The sequence below is a fragment of the Callospermophilus lateralis genome, chromosome 16 (assembly GCF_048772815.1).
Source record: "Callospermophilus lateralis isolate mCalLat2 chromosome 16, mCalLat2.hap1, whole genome shotgun sequence".
NCBI lineage: Eukaryota > Metazoa > Chordata > Mammalia > Rodentia > Sciuridae > Callospermophilus > Callospermophilus lateralis.
The window spans coordinates 72,898,193-72,919,864 of record NC_135320.1 but is presented as its reverse complement, the minus strand read 5'-3'; the positions used below and the strand labels follow the sequence as shown (position 1 = coordinate 72,919,864).

At 38.5% G+C, this 21,672-nt stretch overlaps 1 protein-coding gene across 5 annotated transcripts in view; it reads right to left on the bottom strand.

Moving 5' to 3' along the window:
• The window catches only part of Col14a1 (collagen type XIV alpha 1 chain), a 201,088-nt gene that overhangs the window by 23,575 nt on the left and 155,841 nt on the right, over positions 1-21,672 (bottom strand). For all 5 annotated transcript variants that reach the window (XM_076835506.2, XM_076835505.2, XM_076835507.2 and 2 more), the window contains exons 41-44: positions 8,868-8,921; positions 8,338-8,409; positions 1,278-1,313; positions 247-313 (exon numbers count right to left, since the gene is read on the bottom strand). In XM_076835506.2, the coding sequence (XP_076691621.1) occupies positions 247-313; positions 1,278-1,313; positions 8,338-8,409; positions 8,868-8,921 (229 nt within the window). The remainder of the gene's footprint in view (positions 1-246; positions 314-1,277; positions 1,314-8,337; positions 8,410-8,867; positions 8,922-21,672) is intronic.

The window sequence follows — 21,672 nt, the reverse complement described above, 5'->3', positions numbered from 1 at the left end:
AAATCCACATGGGCAAACCCAGAGATCTTGGACTGATAACACAGGCATTTGGCTCCTGGACCATGGATGTTGAGCCAAGGGTAGTCTGTAAGGACATCTTAGATGGATCAGAAGTGGCCATATGAAGCTCACAGAGTCTTCACCAACAAGTTTTCAAGGAGTTTTCCTGGGGCTCACAGTCACAGGAAAGACAAACTCCATGTGAACAGCAAGGGGGTAAAACCCGGTCAACTATGACACACTTACTCTGGATGAGCTGTTCGCATACTTGACGTGCCACTGCCCTCACCATGGCTTGAGACTGCAGGTCACCCTGGATGAGAGAAAAGCACACTTCTAAAGCACAGCCACATACCAGGTCTACCAGGATATGGATGACTTGATCCATTGTTCCCACCAGGGCTCTTAGGCTCCTAGCAACAAGACAGACTGACCACCACAGAGCAGTAGGCTACATGCACTCAGGGTTCAAAGTTCCTGAGAGTCCTTATTACATTAAAAAGTTCAACTCAGCATTTCTGGTCCCAGGTTCCAAAATATTTAATAGTTTTAAAACAAACCTATATATGTTTAATGCCTCATTTATATTTCTTTAGAGCTCATAAAATATAGCACTTTCTCAAGTAGTGGCTCCTTTGATACTAATAACAACTCAGAGGAAACACAATAAACCCATTTTATAGTTGACCAGCATTAAACACATTGCCCAAGCTTCATGGAGGTAATCAGATGAGCCTAAAGACAGTGCCGTTTCTGTTATAGTCAATAACACAACTATATCAGCAACTGCACGATTTCTGAAAGAAGTCCCCTAAAATAAATTGATTTAAGTTTGGGGGCCAGTTCTTTAGTTCTACATCAGCTACTGTCTTCTTGGATGCCAATGATGGACCATCAAGAAAACAATTCAAAGCTATTATTTGGAATCTGTATAAACCTATATACCTTTGGGAGTTCTTCTACATCATTATATAATTTCCTTGTCAAATCCACTTTGTGAATTAAATGAGTTTGATTCTGCCCATTTTATCCTGAAAGAATGGAGCCTAAGGTCATCGAACAAAAATGAAAATAAAAACTCATTCTTCTGACCTCAAGTCCATGGGGCTGTTCCTACTGGGAAATGTGCTAACAACAACAGTCAGGAGCAGGGCAGAGGAAGGGAGAGAGATTGGTATAATAGCAATGAGTAACCACGAAGATATATGCAGTTCTTTCACAGGCTTAGGCAATGGCTTGTTCAGCAGTTCCAGCCCCAAATAGCCAGAGAGACTTACCCGTTCTCCGCGTTCGCCCTTTGCTCCAGGAAGACCCTATACAAATGGAAAAAAAAAAAATCAAGTTAACTTATGATGCTGCTCAGTCAAAAGTAGTGGTAGTGCATCTTTTCTTATTTGATAAAGACATTTTTCTTAGCTTTGGCAAAAATAGTTATGCAACATCAAGAATAAAACAGACAGTGACCTATAATCCCACCAAACATAAACATTTACTCCCCCAGGCTTTTTATCTGCAGATGAGATGTGGTATTTGGGGCTAAGAAATTGAAGTCAGGCAACAATAATGTTTTGTAACCAATGTATTCACCAGAAAGGTCCTTTACATTTTTCTACACTGAACTCCATAGGTATTGAACCTTAAGGAGGTTTCATAACTAATTTCAGGAATCTCTTCTAACTAGTTAAACTGTTTAAATTTTTAAAAGAGCATTTTTAAAGAGAAAGGGAAAAAAATATCCTCTCAACCTGAGAGTTCAAGTTCAAATAATATTAGGAAATCCCATAGTCTCTCTCTGCTTTTTGTCCAGCACAATGGCACACAATTCTCTCTAATTCTCTACAATAGAGGCACTCATATATACATGAGATCTCAGCTGAGTTATGGTTTAATAATGTGGCTAAGCTACTCTTTGACCCATAAGAAATTTTTACAATTATTGTAAAAAGTTACTGGAAAAAAATGTCATGTTCAGTTTTTCTGCAAAGAAATCACACTTAAAATGCAAAGCAAGTTTCTTCAGGATGTCATGTTTTTTTATTACTTGGCAATAGATACCACACGAAATAGAAATTGATGAAAAATGCAAAGCATGTGCTTGAAAGAGAAGGAGTCCAACTTCTACAGGGAACGTAGGTTCTTCTCAGCATGGGAGCTCCATGGGACAGTCCGTGCCTGGCTGTGGACTTCTCTGTCCTCAGCTCCCAAGACTGCCTGAAACATGGCAGGAGCTCAAAAATATGTGTTCACCAAGTGAATGAATGCTTGAATTTTACTTCAGGTCTGCATACCTAGCCAATTTATGTTTTGTTTCAATACTTTGCTTGAAAAAAAAAAAAGAGAAGAAAAATATTTAAGACACACTGCAGTGTAAGTTTCTAGAGCACTAGAAAAAGTGTTGATTCTGCTAAAAAAGATACTTAATTTCCATTATAAAAACTTTTTTGAAAAAACAAGATTTACATAGCACTCTTCCCATACCAGCTCCACTTCTCTTTGGGAAATGAATGTACTGGTTGTGTCCTTTTCCCTTATGCCTTAGGTTTTCACAAATAGTAAGTCTCCAGAGAGGCAGCAATGTCCACTAGTATAGGTCCAGCTGGAGATTAGAGCTACTTATGTCACCACCAAGTAAGTCCTCAACAGAAATAGGCTTTTCAAGCACCAGATGAAAAACTAAAAGAAAAATCAGCAACCCAAAAGAAGCACACATTCCACATTTTTAATATATTAAGACACTGCACATTCATAAGTTGCTTTTACTACATTCCAAGGACTGCTCCAGTGCTTTCAGTTAACCCTTCTAACTGTCTTGTAAGATTATCCCCTTAAACCTTGAAATGCTCCTGCGAGATTAACTCATGTGTTCTTTATAACAGTGGTATGAAAGAGTATTTCCATTTTACACATTAGGAAAAGATACACCAGGAAGTTCACTAGGCACCATGAGATGCACCATGACCTGTGGGAGGTCACATAAGAGAGACATGGAAGAGCAGGAAACAGAGCCCAAATTGTGGGATCCAGAATCCATGCACTTCAAGTACAAGCTGCACTTTGCTGGAAGAAGGCACTAATTAGCACATCTGCTAGTCCATATCTTCCATTCCAGTGAAGATGATATTTTCCTAATTAAAACAAAATGAAACAAAACAAAAACAAGCAAACATACCAACCACCAAACTAATTCTAGTAACTCAGAAATAGGTTTCAACTTGAGTCATTTTAAAAATCCATTTTACCTTGAATATTTTTATTTTTGCGTCAGTACAACTTTTGGTATTTCCATTGCTATGATTTATTATGTTGGCTTGTTTGAAAATGTTTCAAATTTAGAGAAAGAAATCACAGTGCCAAGCTGATTGTAAGGTCAATAGCAGCATCCACTATTGGCACTTTCTGGTAGGTAGAGATGGAGCTGCTTAATTGGGCCTGAAATTCTTCAAATTCAGTCTTATGATGCTTGTTATTAAGTAGCTAAAGGACATAGTAGGCAGTCTCGATGAAAGATCTTTTTAGTGAAATATGAGTATGGCAAGAAATTATTTTTTATTCCAACTTCTCTGACATCTTTCCTTTGATTTCTGCAAAGTAAAACAAAAACAAAATAAAAATTCCTGAGCAAGTGAAGGCCCATAACTCCACCAAGGTATGCTTTGAGGGAAAACACACAGTCCCTGTAGATGTAGGCAGGAAAAAGTGGCACATTTTCCTTTCATTTCAGGAACACTTGAAATGTAAAGAAAAGAGAATACAGTAGCTACATTCATAGATGCAAAGAATTTTAGCACTGGAAGGAAGAGAAATGATCTCATGGTCCAAGTTCCACATATAAAAGATGCCTGCTAAGCCAAACTGAAACCTCCTAGGCTGGCTTCAGAGGTCTTCAGAGACCCCTCATCTATAAGAATAATCTAATACTCCCCTGAACATCAGCCTAACTAAAACACAACACACAAATGTTCATTTCCTCTCCCCCACCCGCTCCTTCTCTCATCTCTCCTTACATATGAAGTACTCTCGGTTTCAGAGGGTGAGCTGAGGTCTAGAAAGATAAGCATGAAAAAATTTCTGCCCTTAAGGAGCCATCACTGCTGTGCAAAGATAGACATCAACACTGGAGGAGATACCAACATCCTACGGAGGTGAGGGTGGCTTCCTACAAGGGAACACACACACACTTAAAGTCAAAAAAACCTGGGGCTCACCAGATGGTGACAGGAGAGCATCCCAGACAGCAAAAGCAACCCCCAAAACAACAACAACAAAAAATCACTGGACACAGTGGCATATATTTGGAGAGCTTGACCTAGTTTGATGTGACTCAATTCTAAGTGAAGGGACAGTGACAGAGTTAAAGCGGGAAAGGACCATGGAGAAACCATGTGTACTACACTGGACATATGGGACCCAGCCTCTGAGGACTGGGGTCCACTGAGGAGAGTCGGGCCAGGGAAAGACACATCAGAGTTGTCCTAAAGATGTCCATCAGCTAGGAGATAGACCAGGCCCCATTAGAGCTTCCTGCGATGGGACTGGTGGAGAATAAGAAGGGCCTGAAATAAAACCAGGGTCACCACGACAGAGGTGAAATTAAAAATAACAACATGTGCAAACAACAGGGGGCTCCTGTGTTTGCCTTGTGTTTTCCTCATCCCCATCCACGGAAGCCATCTGCCTGTCTTTGTGGGTGGGGATTCTACCCATATTTCAAGATCCCACTGAAATGGCTGCATCCTTCTGTAGCCCTTACACCACCCGCAGCTGAGGGCATTCTCTCCCCTCCTCTCCCCTCTCTCACTTCTCTCCTTCAATGGAACTTGCATAGAAAACTCCTTGTCTTTCCCTTAAGGCACTTCACATTTTCTGCCTTGTATTATAGCTTCTTATGTTAAAATGCCCTTCTCTCTAAACTTTCCAAGTAAAGGGACATTGACAGAGTTAAAGTGGGAAAGGGCCACTTTAACTCTTGTGGAATAGTGTTGGTCACCTCTTATACCCTTCATGACTCCTCTGCACCATGTAATCCTGCACATATTGTGCGTACTCATCACATATAAATGACTGATTTAGAGACCTGTTTAGAAAGGCTCTGTGATTTCTTTTAAGTGATGTGCCTCCCATAGTCAGATGGCCAGACTCACATCTAGAACCCATGAATCCTGGCCTCTAATACAGAACTTTTAAATGGCCTACCTATATTGAGATCAAGCTAAGCACCTGGCCCCAGCAGCAAGGAGCCCCTTCTGTCATGACGCCCATCCTGCATTGCCCCACTGCAGGGAGGCACTGTATTCAAGCCGGTGCTTAAAAACTCAGCAACACTAATGCACATCTGTCCTTGGGAGCTGGCAGCCGGAGGCGGAGTACAGGAAAGCAAGCATTTCTGGCACACACTGTGGGAAGCACATTGCTATTTTCAGTGGTACAGTCTGTCCCCCTTGGTCTCTTTCCCTCGCCTTCCTAGACAGACTTCTACGGGAAATCAATGAAGGTCTCAGCACCGTGACACAGAGTCTGCTTTAGCACTGTTCCAGCCTGGCAACCAGCAGGCATGTGAGCAATGGCAGCCCCAGGCAGGGGAAAGCCTGGCTGGACAGTTCAGAGAACAACTTGCTCCTGATGGGAAATCCTACTGTGGATCCTCACCCAGTATCTATAGACCAAATGGTTTCCATCTCTGACAATTACTTTTCTGCTGATTTATAACAAAAATACCATCAACAAATGTTTTATTTATGAGCAAAAAATACTGTTATTTTTGCAGTACTGGGCATTGAAACCAGACTTTCCATCACTGAGTTACATCCTCAAACTTTTTTTTTTTTTATTTTTTGTTTTTAATTTTAAGACAGGATATCACTAAAGTTTCTCCAGCTATCCCTCCAACTTGTGATCCTCCTGTCTCAACCTTCTGAGTATCTGGGATTTAGGTGTGTGCTACTATGCCCAGCCAGGTATTTCTGTATCCCCCATATTTTGAGTCCAATTCTGCACCACAAAACGCCAGGTGAGTTCGTGAGGTGATGTTATACTTTTTAACATATTCCAGGTCTTACTCTACCACTCCACACCCCACTAAAACTCCCCCAGAGTCCCCATCTCCTGCTCTTTATTCCTTAGCCCTTTCCTAGTCAATCCTTCTTGCATCAGGATCTTTGCTAGCTTAATTAAGGGAAACTAGTTTTAGGAGAAGCCAATAAGAACAAGAAGATCCCCTAGGGTACAAATATGTCTGTTTATTGCCTAACCAAGTTCAAGTGGTACTTTGGTATTTTTCTGGTTGTACTTCAGAATGCTCTGAAGCCTTTTCTAGCCTAATGTTTCCTATACCTCTCTTGGGCTACACATGAACTGCCTCTAACATTTCTTTGACCAGAACCCGTTGGTCCCTAAGTACTGCTGACATATTCTGGAACTCTAGCTTCTAGAAGCACGGTTTATAAAGCAGACTGAAACCTAGTAGCAGACAGAACATTTGTAAGTCTCTTTCCTAAAAATGAATAGCCCAGAATCAAATGAAATGATAAGCTTGTGATGAAATGATAACAGAGACTGTTTGTGTGTGTAATTGCTCACATGAGGGTATCAGTGTATGTTTCTATGTACAGAATCATGCTTAATAACATCTTTTTGGATAAAAAATAATAAAATGTCTGAAGATAAAGCTATCCAGTTTTCTTCTGTGACCTGATAGTTTGATTTAAAAAGAAGAGATGTAAAAGCGTTTTGGACAACTACAATGCAGCTGGAACAAGTATACTGCTTTGGAAAGTGATGCTAGGGATAGCACTTATTTTCAAATACAAGTTAGAATATGTCTGCTGAAATCCAGATGCATTTTTATGTGCATACCTTGTGTGTGTGTGTGTGAGTATGTTCCATGTGAATCATAGCCTGCAAAGGCCCCTGAGGATAAAACAATTTTATTGAAATGAGATTCAAGAATAAGCAGTAACAGGACTAAATGGTAGAGAGAGAAAGAGAGGCACCTTGTGAATCAGAGCCAACACTTCTGTGAAGTCTTGTTCACCATGGCAGGCAGGAAAAAGCCCCCCAAAATGTTCACACTTAATCCCCAAACCTGTGAATGTGTCACCTTACACAGCAAAAGATTCTTTGCAAATGGGATTTAGTTAAGGATTTGAGGATTATCTGAGAGATTATCTAAGATTATCTGGGTAGGATGAATGTAATCACACAGGTTCTTAAAAGCAGGAACCTTTCCTCTGTGATCAGAGAGAGATGTGACTCTGGAGAAAGGGTCAGAGAGATGCAGACAGCACTGTTGGCTTTGAAGCTGGAAGTGGGCCATATGCCAAGGAATGTGGGCAGTGTTTAGAAGTCAGAAAGTCAAGGAATTAGACTCTTCCCTAGCGCCTCCAGAAAGGAAATTCCAGCACTATGCTTTTAACCCAGTGAGACCAGGGCTAGACTTGTGACTTACAGACCAGTAAGACAGTAAATATGTGTTGTTGCAAGCCGATGAGATTGCAATAGTCCATTAAGAATCAATAGAAATCTAACCCATCACCTTTTTCTATCCTCATCCATCAGATTTCACTGTGCCACAACCTCTCAGCATGTTTTCTGTAATACATGCCTGTACTTCAATTGCTTTCATTTATGGTCATGGACTTAGCACAACACAGATGATACCAGATTGCTAGTACCAATACCTAGAAGGAACTGCTTGCAAGTCATAGAAGATAGGAAGTGTAGCCTCGGAGGCCTCAGAATGCGATCACCTCATTTACAAATGAGGAAACAGATGTGTTCACTGGTCTTCCCTCCCGCCCACAACTTCCCCATCTTCCCGAACCCATCCCCTCACACTGTTTACATTTAAACACCAACCCAGGAGACAAAAAGGATTGTGCTTCCACTTACACCACTGATCATTTATGAGTATGTGTTTTAATGAAAAGTTTGGTCTTCCTGGTAGAATTTAGCAAAGCAAAATCTATTCCTACTTTCATTAAACCATGAATTCCTTGAGCTTTGTGTTTTTTTTTCTCTTGGGAGCCAGACTGAATTAACACCTAGCTGTTGTACCAAACCCTTGCAAGGATAACATTGAGTTAACTTAGGCAAATACAGAATAACCAGCAACAGAAACATAGAAGCAAAATCATGATTGATCATTCCATCAGGATGGTTTGACTATGGCCATGACATATGCACAACCCAAACTTAAATCTTTATTCTAGGAGCTTCTCCAGGTTCCTTTGTGGAATCCTAGAGTCCAATACTAAATAAATGTTTCTGACCAATGGAGGTGGCAGCAAATTTAGACACAGAAATAATGTGGTGACTGATCAGCGACTGCTACAAACTCACCGGTGGCCCCAGGGCACCTTGTGGTCCCATGCTGCCTGTGATCCCCGGGACTCCAGGGGCTCCAGGAATGCCCTAATAGAGAGGTAGGAAAATGGAACAAAGGTGAGGACTCACACATTCTCGTCTATGACAGCCAACTTTTAAGCAAGGGTAACAAACACATAACAGCCCCCTACCGCTTATCATCAAGGCTTCTGAGCTCTGTTCATTCCTGTTCCCAACTGCCAAAGATGGGAAGATGTTAAGTCTCTACACTATTGGCCAGGTATGGTCCTTTCACATTCAAGCCTTACCTGTGTCAACTAAAAGCTAAATCAATAAAGGTGACCGTGTCTCGGAGATAGAATTATCAAGCCATATGGATACATTATTTTTAAAGGATGCTTTAAGGTGAGCTCTATACCAAGGGACAAGTTGTTATACCATAGGAGAGATGACTGTTGAGTGAAAGTTCTGACAGAATGAAAATTCTCAAAAGAAATGAAATGACTTAAAGAAGAGTGCACCCAGTAGTTTCTGGAAATACTTACAATGGGCCCTGGTGGTCCTGGAGGGCCAGAGGAACCATCCTTTCCAGGAAATCCCTGGGGAAAAGAAACACATTGTGTCAACTAAGGGGGTACTTTACATGACTTTCAGAATGGGCTCATCTAATTCCTTTTAATATCTGTGGTGGGTGGGAGGTGGAGTACCAAGGAATCACTCTGGACTACCAAGGGTTCACTGCTTTCAAACTCTTCGTGAGAATCATTCTTGGCAAGACCTTTGTGTCTGTTGGCTCCACTAAATTGTTCAGTGCAAGAATTTTGGGTGTAAAAAAAATGCCACTTATAAACTTAAACAGGAATTTATTTCAAGAAAATGTTTTTATTAAACCATGCAAAACAAATGAGGAGGATCAACTTTTTGTAGTTAATAACCAGACAAAATGATGAATTAGTGTGTTTCACGACCTAAGGTTCTTAAGCAAGGAATACCTAACAGAAATCTCTATTGCAACAGGAAAATTGCAATATTGAAAACTCTGCAACTCCAGGAGCAGACTGGGAGAGAAAATGAGAATAGGAGAAGCTTTCTACTTTAAGGATATGGATCTGACACGGTGATGTCTGTCATCATGGGCTTATAAATGGAGACATGTATGTTCCCATTCCATGTTGGAAGAGTGTAAGGCAGAAAGAAAATGATGGATGTTCTTTTTAAAAGCATCTTCCTAAGTTACTGGATGTGAGGGTGTGTGTGTGTGTGTGTGTGTGTGTGTGTGTGTGTGTGTGGTTTTTATGTGAGTACATAAGAGCTGGAATGACTTACTCTTAAATGATTTTAGTTCTTAATTGTGACTGCTGGATTTTCCAATGCAGTTACCATAAGATGAGGTCTTCGATCTAAATTTTATAATAGATTCATAAAATTTTGTTCAAAACATTACCTCCTACTGCAAGGACAAATAGACTTTTCACAATGGGACTTGACTTCTTTGAAATCATCATTTCCCATCTCATATCAATTGAACCCTACCTCATCCAGCTTTCCTAATGCCTCTCTCAACTCCCTTTCTGACATCTCTCCAATCTTTTTATGAGCTGCTCTTTTCTTTATTTTACTTAGGAAAACGCATCTTCTTGGGGAACCTCATCCATATTCTCATTGTCTCTCCCACCACAAAATGTCAAGTAAAAGATGGTAAAGGTCAGTGGAATGAGGACAGGAGACGCTGTGAGAAATGGCATGGAGCAGAGTAGGATGTCTGTATATGAAAAATGCTGGTCATAAAGGCTCTTTCATCACCTCAACCTCAGGCTTATATTCATCACTCCAGAGAAGGAAGGGAAATCTAGAGCCCTCCTGCATTCCTGGCTTCCTGGGTCTTCCGGGGTACATTGCTTGGCTAGGTCTTGAAGCTTTCTCACAATTAGTTTGGAGCCACATGCCTGAATTCTGGCTAATACAAAGGGGCCACTTCCAATTCTAGCCAAAAACATTTCCTTGAGTGATTTTCTACTTTCTTTTCCCCTTCCACAGCAACTTTAGAAGTCACATGTTGAAGATAAGTGTGTTCCAAGAAAGACCCAAAGTCCCTGAATGATTGTGTGGAGCAGAAAGTGCCCTCCTTTCTCCTCCACCTAGCCTTGAGGACAGCACGGGACTGTCAACAAGCAATACAGTTTTATGTTATTTCATTCTATTTGATTGTATTGCTTTAGACCACTTAGAGGGCTGTGGTGGTAGCTCAGCTGGTAGAGCATTTGCCTAGCATGAGTGAGGCACTAGGTTTGATCCTCAATATCACATAAAAATAAATAAATAAAATAAAGGTATTGTGTCTATCTACAACTAAAAAAAAAAAACCACTTAGACTTTAGGATTATAGTGTTATCCAATACTGATATAAAAGCTAGTATTATTTTGCTTTGTGTTTTTTACTATTTCTGTTCTTTTGCTGTAGTAAAAATATTAATAAATCTGTGGTAAGCCCTAATACAAATTAAGTTACACAATACAACCTGCCTTGGATCTGCTAATGCAACAACAAAAGTTAATCTGACCTTAGTAGGGAAAAAAAGTTATTATTTAGTTAATTAATTTATTTATTGGTAGATTAATTTATCTACCAACTGAGCTATATCCCCAGCCCTCAAAAAAAAAAAAAAAAAAAAAAAAAAAACAACAACAACAAAAAAAACATTTCAAAGGGAATTTAAATATAGCATGTCCAGGAAGAAAGGCATATAAAAATCAGAATAGGTGAGAGATGAACAGAAACATAGAACTCATTCTGTCCAAATCCCTCATACTCCAAGTAAGAAAACTTGGAGCCAAGAACAAGTTACGAAATCTAGCTGTCAAAAAAAAAAAAATCTTTTTGATAACATATTCCTTTTTATTAGTTGAGTTTCTCATAAGAAAAAAATGGCCTTTGGACACATATTCAGTAAGTTAAGATAACATTTTTTAAAGGGCTACTTTTTCTTCCTGTCTTAAATGTCTTCTAGCACAAGATAGGCAGGGAACATGCACCCACATGTGAGCCCACACATGACACCCAGCCACCGCGACTGCCCGGCAATCCAAACATCTCCCCTGACTGTTTCTAGGCCATGCCAGAAGGAAAAAAAAATGCAAATACAAAGAGGGACAAACTTAATCACAGAGGGAGTAGAGCCATGACAGATTTTTTTAAAAGAAGCCTGCAGAAAATTGCATTGTTCCAAGGAGGATGCACAGGAAATAACACATTGACACTCCTCTCCCCATCATGTGTAAAGGAGTTTAAAAAAGCAACATGGCTCTGTGCCCAGGGTCTATGATGACATTATAAGGACACTGCTATGAACAGGTTTCAGTTCACCTGATTTATAGACCCTGAGTGTTTCACCTGGAAAAGAAGATGATGTAATGTGTTCTTACCTAGGAGCTTAATTTGGAGTAGGAGGACCTAGTATTTTAAGACTTTTGTGTGTATGTGTGGTGCTGGGGTTTGATGGACCTAGTATTTTAATGGGAACAAATGCATCCTAAAAAAGATGTCTGCTCTGTGTTCTTTCACATCAGTATCCCCAGAAGTTGAAATTTCTACTTCCTATTTTTAGGGCAGAAATTATGTTATTCTTTCTTACATTCATAATTCCTTCCTAGCACATTTTTGGCATAAAATAGGTGCCAATATAAACATTTAACTTGAATAAAATTGAAGCTCCTAGAAGAAGTGTTCTGCTTATCATGATAAATAAATCAATGTTTCTTGGAGATATGATGAGTATGGAAATGCATAAGGCAGGGGGAAATGCAGGCATCAGTCCTCATTGATCTTGAGCCCTCAAAAAGAATGTAGGAAGATATCAGGAATCGTCTAACCTCAGAAGCCAAAATTTCCATTTAGGTTTATAAAATGTAAAAAAAAAAAAAGATGTCTATGTATTACTAATACATTAAAGCATTTAATATATTAAATTTAAAGGGGGCAGTTTCCAAGGAAACTGAAAATAGATTCTTGTGTAGCTGATTTACTGCAGGATTGTTCTTGTAAGAAACTTGTAACAGTGAAAGAATCAGGAGAGGACAGAAGAATCCAGGTGGAGAAGTGAATTATCTCAAGTTTGTTCTCAGCCTGATGCCATGAGAAGCTCTGGAGTACGAATTACAGATCAGAGTTGACCCATGGAAAGTCACTGTCCAGGGACAGGTATGGGATTTCCAAGGGTGATTCTTTTGGGAAGGGGAAAATTGGTAGCAGTCAACACTTACAGAAGCTAGGGGTTGCTGCCAGATAAAGGGGATCTAATCAGGGTATCAACAGCATACACTATAGTATATGTTATTCTGGCACTTTTCTTCTTGGACCATCATAAACAATTGAACATTATTTGATATAAAAGTTCAAGAATAAAGGTGATCTTAAGTCTACTGTGTATTATCTGTTTTCATCAACCCAAATTAAAACTTATGTGTTATAAAACATCATAACTGAGAAGATGTTAGTCTTAATGCTACAGTCAAAGCCATTTTCCAAAATTTTCCATATCCCTAGAAAATAAAAGAGGCTCCTATTTTGCAGCTCATAAAATAATTTGATTTTTTTAACTTCTGGATTATAAGTAAATTTATCTTTGAAATATTTTCTCTGTAAGCTTCACCTTAGTCACATAACTCAGAAATGCTTGCAGAACTACTTCCTGCTGGGTGTTCTGCTAGATTTTGGGTTAATGACAATGACAAAGGAACACATGGTTTTTCAAACAATGAAAAGAACCAACCAACAAGCTGCTATGACGGTAGACCAGAGAGTTCCATGAAAACATATGGGAAGATCCATAACCCAGGCTTAGGGACACAGGGAAGTGTTCACAGAAGACATGGCATTTAAATCAACTGACTCAGGATGGGTGGACTCTGCTGTGGTTTGAGTGTGTCCCCAGAATGCACGTACTGAGCTATAGGACCTTTAAGAAAGGTGCCCTCATGACTGGATGGGTGCTGTTGTCATGAGAATGGGCTTGTTAGAAAGCCAAGTTTGACCCTCTCCTGCTTTCTTGCTTCCTACACAATGCCCTGTGCCATGTTATGACACAGCAAGAATCAGATGCACTGCCTCAGTTATTAACTTTAGAGTCTCTATTACCATGACCCAATAAATTTTGCTCTTTATCAATCCCCTAGTCTTAAGTGTTCAATTGTAGCAGTATAGAATGGACAAAGACACACTCATTACACGGGTCTCCCTCCTTAGGTACCACTGTGTCCCTGCACGGCAGCAGATGCTGGGCAAGTGGCTTAACTCCTACTTAGGCTCAGGCCCCCTTTCTCACCTCTTCATCCCTAAGTGAGCAGCAATAGCAGAAACTTTTTATATAAAAGCAAAGAACTTGGTGAAAAGAAATTTTTGGTAAAGTGTGCAATTTAGAAAAATATGTGCATTTTTATAAAGAAAAATAATTGGCAGATTCGAGTTTTATGACATAGTAGAACTGCAACCAAAGTTTACAAAATATTTTTCAACCATTAACAGAGAAAAATGTGTTCAGATTTCCCCAAACTTTCCTTTATCTATAAAATTTCCTTTTCATAACAGAGAGCAATCTGAGAAGTGTGTTTATGAATTAAGTATCCTCATAAAAAGCAGAAATCCTTAGTTAAGTAACAGAATGAATATTTGGAAATAGAAATTTTATAAGCATAAGATGGGAATGCACTTAAGCTGACAAATATGTATTTTTAAAGTGCATGAAATCAGCCACACACTGGGATGTTTTATAACACCCACAGCTCCAGGAATTTTTTCCCTTTTTGGTATTCCCACCTCAAAATATTAATATACACCCATATCCCACATTAAAAATAATTCTCTTATAAAAGCTTGAAAGGATTTTTATAATTTATATTTTAAAACATTTGGCTATGAGTACATTAGTTAGTTATGGTTGGCTATAATTTGTTAGCAAAACAAAATTTACCTATAATTTACTTTCAAAATTACTAATGTTCTAATAAACACTAAATGTACCTATGGCTGAAACTGGCAAGGTGGTGTTTTATAAACATTTAATTAAACATTTATTAATTCCAATTTTCAGTTTTATTTTCCATACTCTAGAGCAAATATATATGCTTTTTTCAAGTTTCAAAAAAAATTTTGTAGGCTTTTTTTTTTTTTTTGTAGGCTCTTAGAAAATTTATGGTTTCTAGGTTCTGTGCCTATATCATCTGAAGGATAAAACCCACCTGCAAACTACTAGTGTTGCAACTGAGATCGAAGTCAGCAGCCAACACACTATGTCTGTGGTATTAGAAATAGCAGGCAGAACTCCTTACTCAATCACCCTTGCCTTCTCTGAAGCCTACAATGGATACTAGCTTCAACATTCTGGAACACGGCCAATTGTGAAGGTCCTTCAACTGGTGGAGTGAGATCTGCAAGCAGCTGGAATTTGAAGAGTTGGTGGAAAGGGGCCAGACTCAAGTAGCAAGGGCTACAGAAATACTTAAAGAAACCCCTGATGCATAATTGCAAAACTGGCTTGACTCTGGACTGCTGTGAGCAGACCAGTGTGGCAGTCAGCCAGCAGAAGTGAGGCTACTACTTGTTGTACAGGATTAAGACTAACACCAAATTAAGAGGCCAAGCAGCAAACAGAGCCTGCAAACACTGATCCAGGCCAAAGATCCAGGATTGATCCTTATGTATGATACCATGTTGGGTCTCACTGAGGAATTTGCATTAACACAAAGACACATACATTAAACATGTATGTATAGGGTACGTGTGTGTATGTGATATTTATATACAACTTAAATAGATATATAAAATATAAACACAGATATTTTTAGTGATCAGTAGTGATGACTTCAGAGAATTAAAGTAAAATTAAAACACAAACATCAATCATATTCCACCAAATAAATTACTTTGACATACAATAGATCTTACACAATATATTAGCCAGTGATTCCAAAACCTAGTTGGTTATCAGAATCATTCAGCTTTTTGAAACTATGCATTCCTAAGTCATGCCTAAGACCATCTCTATCTGAATCTCTGAGGTTGAAGTCCAGGAATCTGTATATTAAAAAAAAACAAAACATAACACAACAAGCTGCTGACATAAGTAGTAGAATTGCTGATTTTTCAAATATAAAATATCTGGCCACATCTTGAAGGACAGCATTAAGACTAGAATGTAAAGTAGATGTTATTTCTGCTATTCCTATAGCCCAATAGATGTTTCTCTTTTATTCATATTTTTATTGGTGTATTGTAGTTTTACATAATGATGGGATTCATTGTTACATATTCATATATGCCTACAACATAACAGAATGCAATATTATTCCCCAGTGTTTCTCTCCCCTTCTCCAGGTCCATTTCCTCTTATTCTACTGCTCTCCCTTTGATTTATATTAGACCTGCCCACCCCACCTTTCCTTTTCTTTTTTCTCTACCTTCCACATATGAGAGAACACATATGACCATCGACTTTCTGAATTTGGCTTATTTTGCTTAGCATAGTGTTCTCAAGTTCCATCCATTTTCCTGAAAATATCATAATTTTCCTTATTCTTTATGGCTGAATAAAACTCTATTTTGTGTGTGTGTGTGTGTGTCTGTGTGTGTGTGTGTGTGTATTCTTTTTATCCATTCATAATTGACAGCCTTCAAGGCTGGTCTCATAGTTTGGCTATTGTGAATTGTGCTGCTATAAAAACAGGTACACATGTATTCTATAATATAGTAATTTTAATTATTTAAGATACTAAAGAATTTAATGATCTTTGGAGGAAATTCCATAATGATTACCATAGTGATTGTATTAATTTACAGTCTCACCAAGACAGTGAAATGTGTCACCTACACCTATATGTTATGGGTGTTGATCCTACATTTTTTTCTCCATAACCTCTTCAGCATTTATTATTGTTTGCATTCTTGATGGGTGCCATTCTAACTGGAGTGAGATGAAGTCTCAGTAGTTTTGATTTGCATTTACCTAACTGCTAATAATATTGAACATTTTTTCATATATTTGTTGGACATTTATATTTCTTCTTTTCAGAAGTGTATGTTTAGTTCATTTTTCCATCTTTAAATTGGGTTATTTGCTTTTCAGGTGTTAAGTTTGAATTCTTTATGTATTCTGGATATAGCAAAGATTTTCTCCCATTCTGTATGTTCTCTCTTCACATTCTTAATTATTTTCTTTGGTGTGCAGAAGATTTTTAAATTTGATGCCTTTCTATTTATTAACTCTTGGAATTATTTCCTGAGTTTTAGGGATCTTATTGAGAAAGCTGTCGACTACACCTACATGTTGTGGGTGTTGATCCTACATTTTCCTGTGAGAATTGCATAGTTTCTGGTCTAATTTCTTCATCTTTGATACATTTTGATTTGACTTTTGTGTAGGGTGAGAGATAAGTATCTAGTCTCATTTTTTCTACATATAAATAACCAGTTTTCCCAGAAGTATTTCTTCAAAATTCTATCTTTTCTCCAAAGTATGTTTTTGGCACCTTTGCCAAGGGTCAGACGGCAGGATCAGGTGTGTTGTCCCTGTGTCCTCTATTCTCTGCCGTTGGTCTCTATATCTATGATTACCATAGTGATTGTATGTTTTTATGTCAGTACCATGCAATTTTTGTTACTGTAGCTGTGTTGTATAATTTGATGTCAGGTATTGTGATGCTTCCAGCATTGCTTTTTTTTTTGGCTTAGACTTTCTTTAGCTATTCTGGGTCTTTTGTACTTCCAAATGAATTTTAGAACTGTTTATCTTTTTCCAGTTCTGTGAAGAATGTCATTGGTATTTTACTAGGGAGTGCATGGAACCTGTATATTTCTTTTGGTAGTCTGGCCATTTTAATATTAGTTCTGCCTATCCATGAACATGGGAGGTCTTTCCATCTTCTTGTGTCTTCTTCAATTTGTTTCATCAACATTCTATAGTCTTCATTGTAGAGGTCTTTCATCTCCTTGGTTAGATTTACTTCTAGGGGTTTTTTGTTTTTGTTTTTGTTTTGTCTGTTTGTTTGTTTTGAGGTTATTAGGAATGCGGCTGCTTTCCTTATATTTTTCTCAGCAGATTCATCATTGGTATACAAGAAAGCTGTTGATTCTGAAGGCTGCTACTTTGTTGTATTTGTTTATTAGCTCTATCAGTCTTCTGGTGGAGCTTTTTGGATCTTCTAAGTATAGAATCATATCATCTGCAAATATTGACAACTTCTTTATTTTCCATTTTTATCCTTATTTCCTTCTCTTATTTAGTTGTTATGGCTAGAATTTCTAGGACTACATCGAGTAGAAATGGTGAAAATGGACATCTTATTATATTGTAGATTTTAAAGGAAGCAGTTTCAACTCTTTCCCATTCACTATGATGTTGGCCTTGGGTTTGTTTTATAAAACTTTTTTGATGTTGTGGTAGGTTCTTTCTATCCTTAGGTTCTTCAGTGTTTTCTGTAAATCATGAATTTGATTTAAATCATAAATCAAAAACTTTCTTTACTTCTACTGGGATGACTATGTGATTTTGTCCTTAATTACATTTATGTAGTGATTTATATTTATTAACTGCATATGTTAAACTATCCTTGCAACCCTGTAATAAAACCAACTTGGTCATGATGTACCATCTTCTTAATATGCTGTCAAATACAATTTGCTAATATTTTATGGGGGACTTTTGCATATAAGTTCATTAGGGATATTGGTCTTTAGTTTTCTTTCCTTGACGTATTTGGGATAAGGGTTTCCTGGCTTCAAAGGAAGATTTTAGAAATCTTCCATCCTTTTCTATTTCACGGAATAATCAGGAGCACTGGCATTAGTTCTTATTTAAAAGTCTGGTAGAATTCAGCTGAGAATACATCTGGTCCTGGGTTTTGCTTTTTTGAAAGGCTTTTTATTACTGCTTCTATCTCACTGCTAGTTATTGGTCTGTTTAGGTTTTCTATGTCCTCTCAACTCAGTTTTGGCAGGTCGTGTATATCCATTTCCTCTAGGTTTTCCAATTTGTTAGAGTATAAGTTTTCAAAATAGTCCCTAATGACCCTCTGGATTTCTGTTATGTCTGTGGTGGTTTCTCCTTTTTTCATCTCTAGTTGCAGTAGAAGTATCTCTAAAGCTAGTAAGAACATGGAACTAAAGGCTCTAGGAGCTGTGCCCTTCTAAGATGCACACGGATTTGCTCCTATCTAAGTAAAGTACAGTGATCAAAGAACTGTGTTTTTATTGGTGAAGCATCAATTTCTACTTAAGTAAAAAAAAAAAATTATTTTGTGGAAAGAAAGAGTGTGGTGTTGGAAGTCTGACACTTCCTAGCATTCCAGTTCCTTCAACTTTGTGAGTTTCAGGTTCTTTGTCTGTAAAGTGAGGATAACAGTGCCTAATGTTTGTGGTTATCCTGAGCATTAATGAACATGACTCTTGCAAAGCATTTTCACATATTCAATACTTAATGGCTATGGTTGCAGCTGTTTTTATTAAAATAATCTGTCAAGTCCCAATTGAATATACTATTACCACTGCTGGGACTGAATGGATTTTTTCCTGGGATTTTATAAAAAATCCATCTAGACTCACAAAGGAAAAAAAAAATCAAATCATTTTCACAAGTTTCATGATAGAATCTTACATTTCCTTTTCTGAAAGAGGAAGACACTCAAGGGGATAATAATCACGAATCTCAGTATTTCACAAAATATCCTGTAGAAGAATCTCTCATTACTGCCTAACACTTATGATAGGAATAAAATTCAAATAGTTGACTCAGGCTCAATTTCTCAAGTACACTTTAAGTCCTTCTCATTTTTAATGTAATGGGACATTCAGTACAATATGGCCTTTGTGTATATCAAACCCACATAATTAGCAAGCATGTTTCAAGTGTCTTTTCAAGGCAGAATCCAAGAAAATATTTTAGAAAACCAAACTTGCATTTTTTAGACATTTTTTTTACAAACTTCTAAAGCCACTTAATATATCAAGTATAGGCATTATAAAATGTTCTGGCTCACTAAGTTTACCTTAAAAATAATGAACACTACTAACATACCTAAAATAACATTTCATGTGGAAATGCTTTACATAAATTAATCTTCGCAACAACCCTATAGAGTCAAATATTATATTTTTTTGTTTACAACCAAGGAAAGTGTCTTGGAAACAGTAAGTAACTAGTCCAGTGTCATGAGCCAGAGTTTAAGCCCAGGACTGGCTAGGAGTGAAGTCTATGCCATTCCCCACAGGACCATCCTGCTCCTCGGTAACCTCATGGGTTCAGCAGCATCCAGATGCAGAATACTTTCCACAGTATTTCATCTTTTATAGATGAGGAAGGCAGGCTGTGGTTATGGCATAGGTATGCAGGGAGCAGTAACCTGGGGGCAAAGAAGCACCCGAACTAAGCTCACTTGTAAGTTAGAAGCTAGCATCTTATGCCTTCCAGTACAATATTTTGGTTTTCTAAAATATTTTCTTGGATTCTGCCTTGAAAAGACACTTAAAACATGCTTGCTAATTATGTGGGGTTGATATACACAAAGGCCATATTGTACGAGTGCCTTCCAGATGCTATAAAAACAAATCTCTTTATGACTTCTATTTCTCCTCTCTCTGACTTTATAAAGAAATTTTAGGAATTGGAAATTAAACATGATTTTAAAGCATCTATTGGGATTACTGGCCAGATAATTGGCAGTAACCCTCAGAACTAGAAGAGCAGTTGATTTTTATTTTTATTTTTTTTACAGTTATCTATCTATCGACTGATTGTTCAATCGATCATCTTGTCTGTTCTTTCTGGTTGCCCTAAGGACCATCTGGATGTCTAAGGTGGAGGCTGCAGAGTCCAACATATACCAGAAGAACTCAGAAATCACAAGAGAGGCCCCGAGCTCACAGACACCAAGAGAGAGAAAGGAGATAAGAGGGAAATGACAAGATTTACAGTAGAAAAGAAAGATAAGACCAGAATGGTTTTAGTTGCAATAACTGGGAATGAACCCTGGACACAGAACTGCATTTAGAAGTTCAATGTGAACGTGCTTTGTTGTTCAGTGTGGCCTGCACAGTGGTCTTTTGGCTTCCCAGCCAGAGGCGGAAATTTGTTGGGTAAAGAGGTCCAGCTTGTGCTGGACTTGCTTATGGCCTCAGGCCGAGTTGAATAAGAGCTGCCTCTTAGAATCCAAGATTCCCCTTGGGAAAAGCCAGAATAAGCTAGAAATATTCAAAGAGGAGATGTTTCACCTTCTCTTATTACTTGCTAAGATCTCCCATCTTTCAGGTAAATTCCGGTGTAAGACTGGCACCGGCTTCAGAAAAGAGGTGCTCACTTTTCCCGAGTTAACACTCAGGGTGATGGTGCTAGACTTTGCCCCTGAGTTCTTGAAATTAACACGAGAAGGAAAAGATTAAAAAGAAAGATTGTGCAGTAAGGAATGGTGGCCTGCCACCACTGCCAGTGCACACCCTCCCCTGGTGACTCTCCAAGGAGCAGAAGCACTCACTGGATGTCACCAAGAGTCCTTTGTAGCTCCTTCCTTCTGTGCCTAGAGTAGGCTTTGCTCACTCAGGATCAAGGGAAATGAAGTACTGCTCAGTGATCTAAGTTCTGACAGTGAAGGGGAAAAACAGTTTTGCTTCCTTATTTCCTGGAGAAAGCTCTCCTTGGAAATTTTCTGGAAGGTACTTTGCAGAAGCAAGACTCATCGTTCTGCTAGTGCTCAGTCTGGGCTATGCCACAGTTCCTGCCATTGGGCTTAGAGGCCTAAGGCAGAGCATGAGTAATCCTGAGGTGTTTGTTCTTAGCACTCTTAGCAGCCTGATCAGGGAGACCTGTCCCTTCAGCAGAGCATGTCTTCTGGGGTGGTTCTCATCTTAGCTCTGTTCACCCCCATTAAAGTCGGCCCCACGCCTTCTGCCTTACAACCCCACCTCAGTATCTATCTTATTGTTTTTGAATTTTACTATACTTAAGCCCTCCAATCACTTGACTAAACAAGACTGAATAAGAGTGTTTTCATACAGCCTTCCCTCATTTCTTCTCTAGAATCCGTGAGAAAACCCATTTGTTTTTCTGGCCCAGGAGAACAGTCATGCTCTAGACCCAACCCCATCCTCCCATCTCCTCCAGGTAGCTGGTCTGCAAATTATTTCCTTTAACTATTGAAATTATCTCCTCTTCACTATTCTCTGCAGTCAATAATGAGCAACTCTTTGCAGACTGAGTGTAGTCAATGGCATGTTATAGTTAAGATTATATGTGTATCAGTTAAGATATGGCTAATTGAAAACTATGTGTAGTCCAGGCAGAGCTGTCTGTTGTACATTTCCAGCGTTCC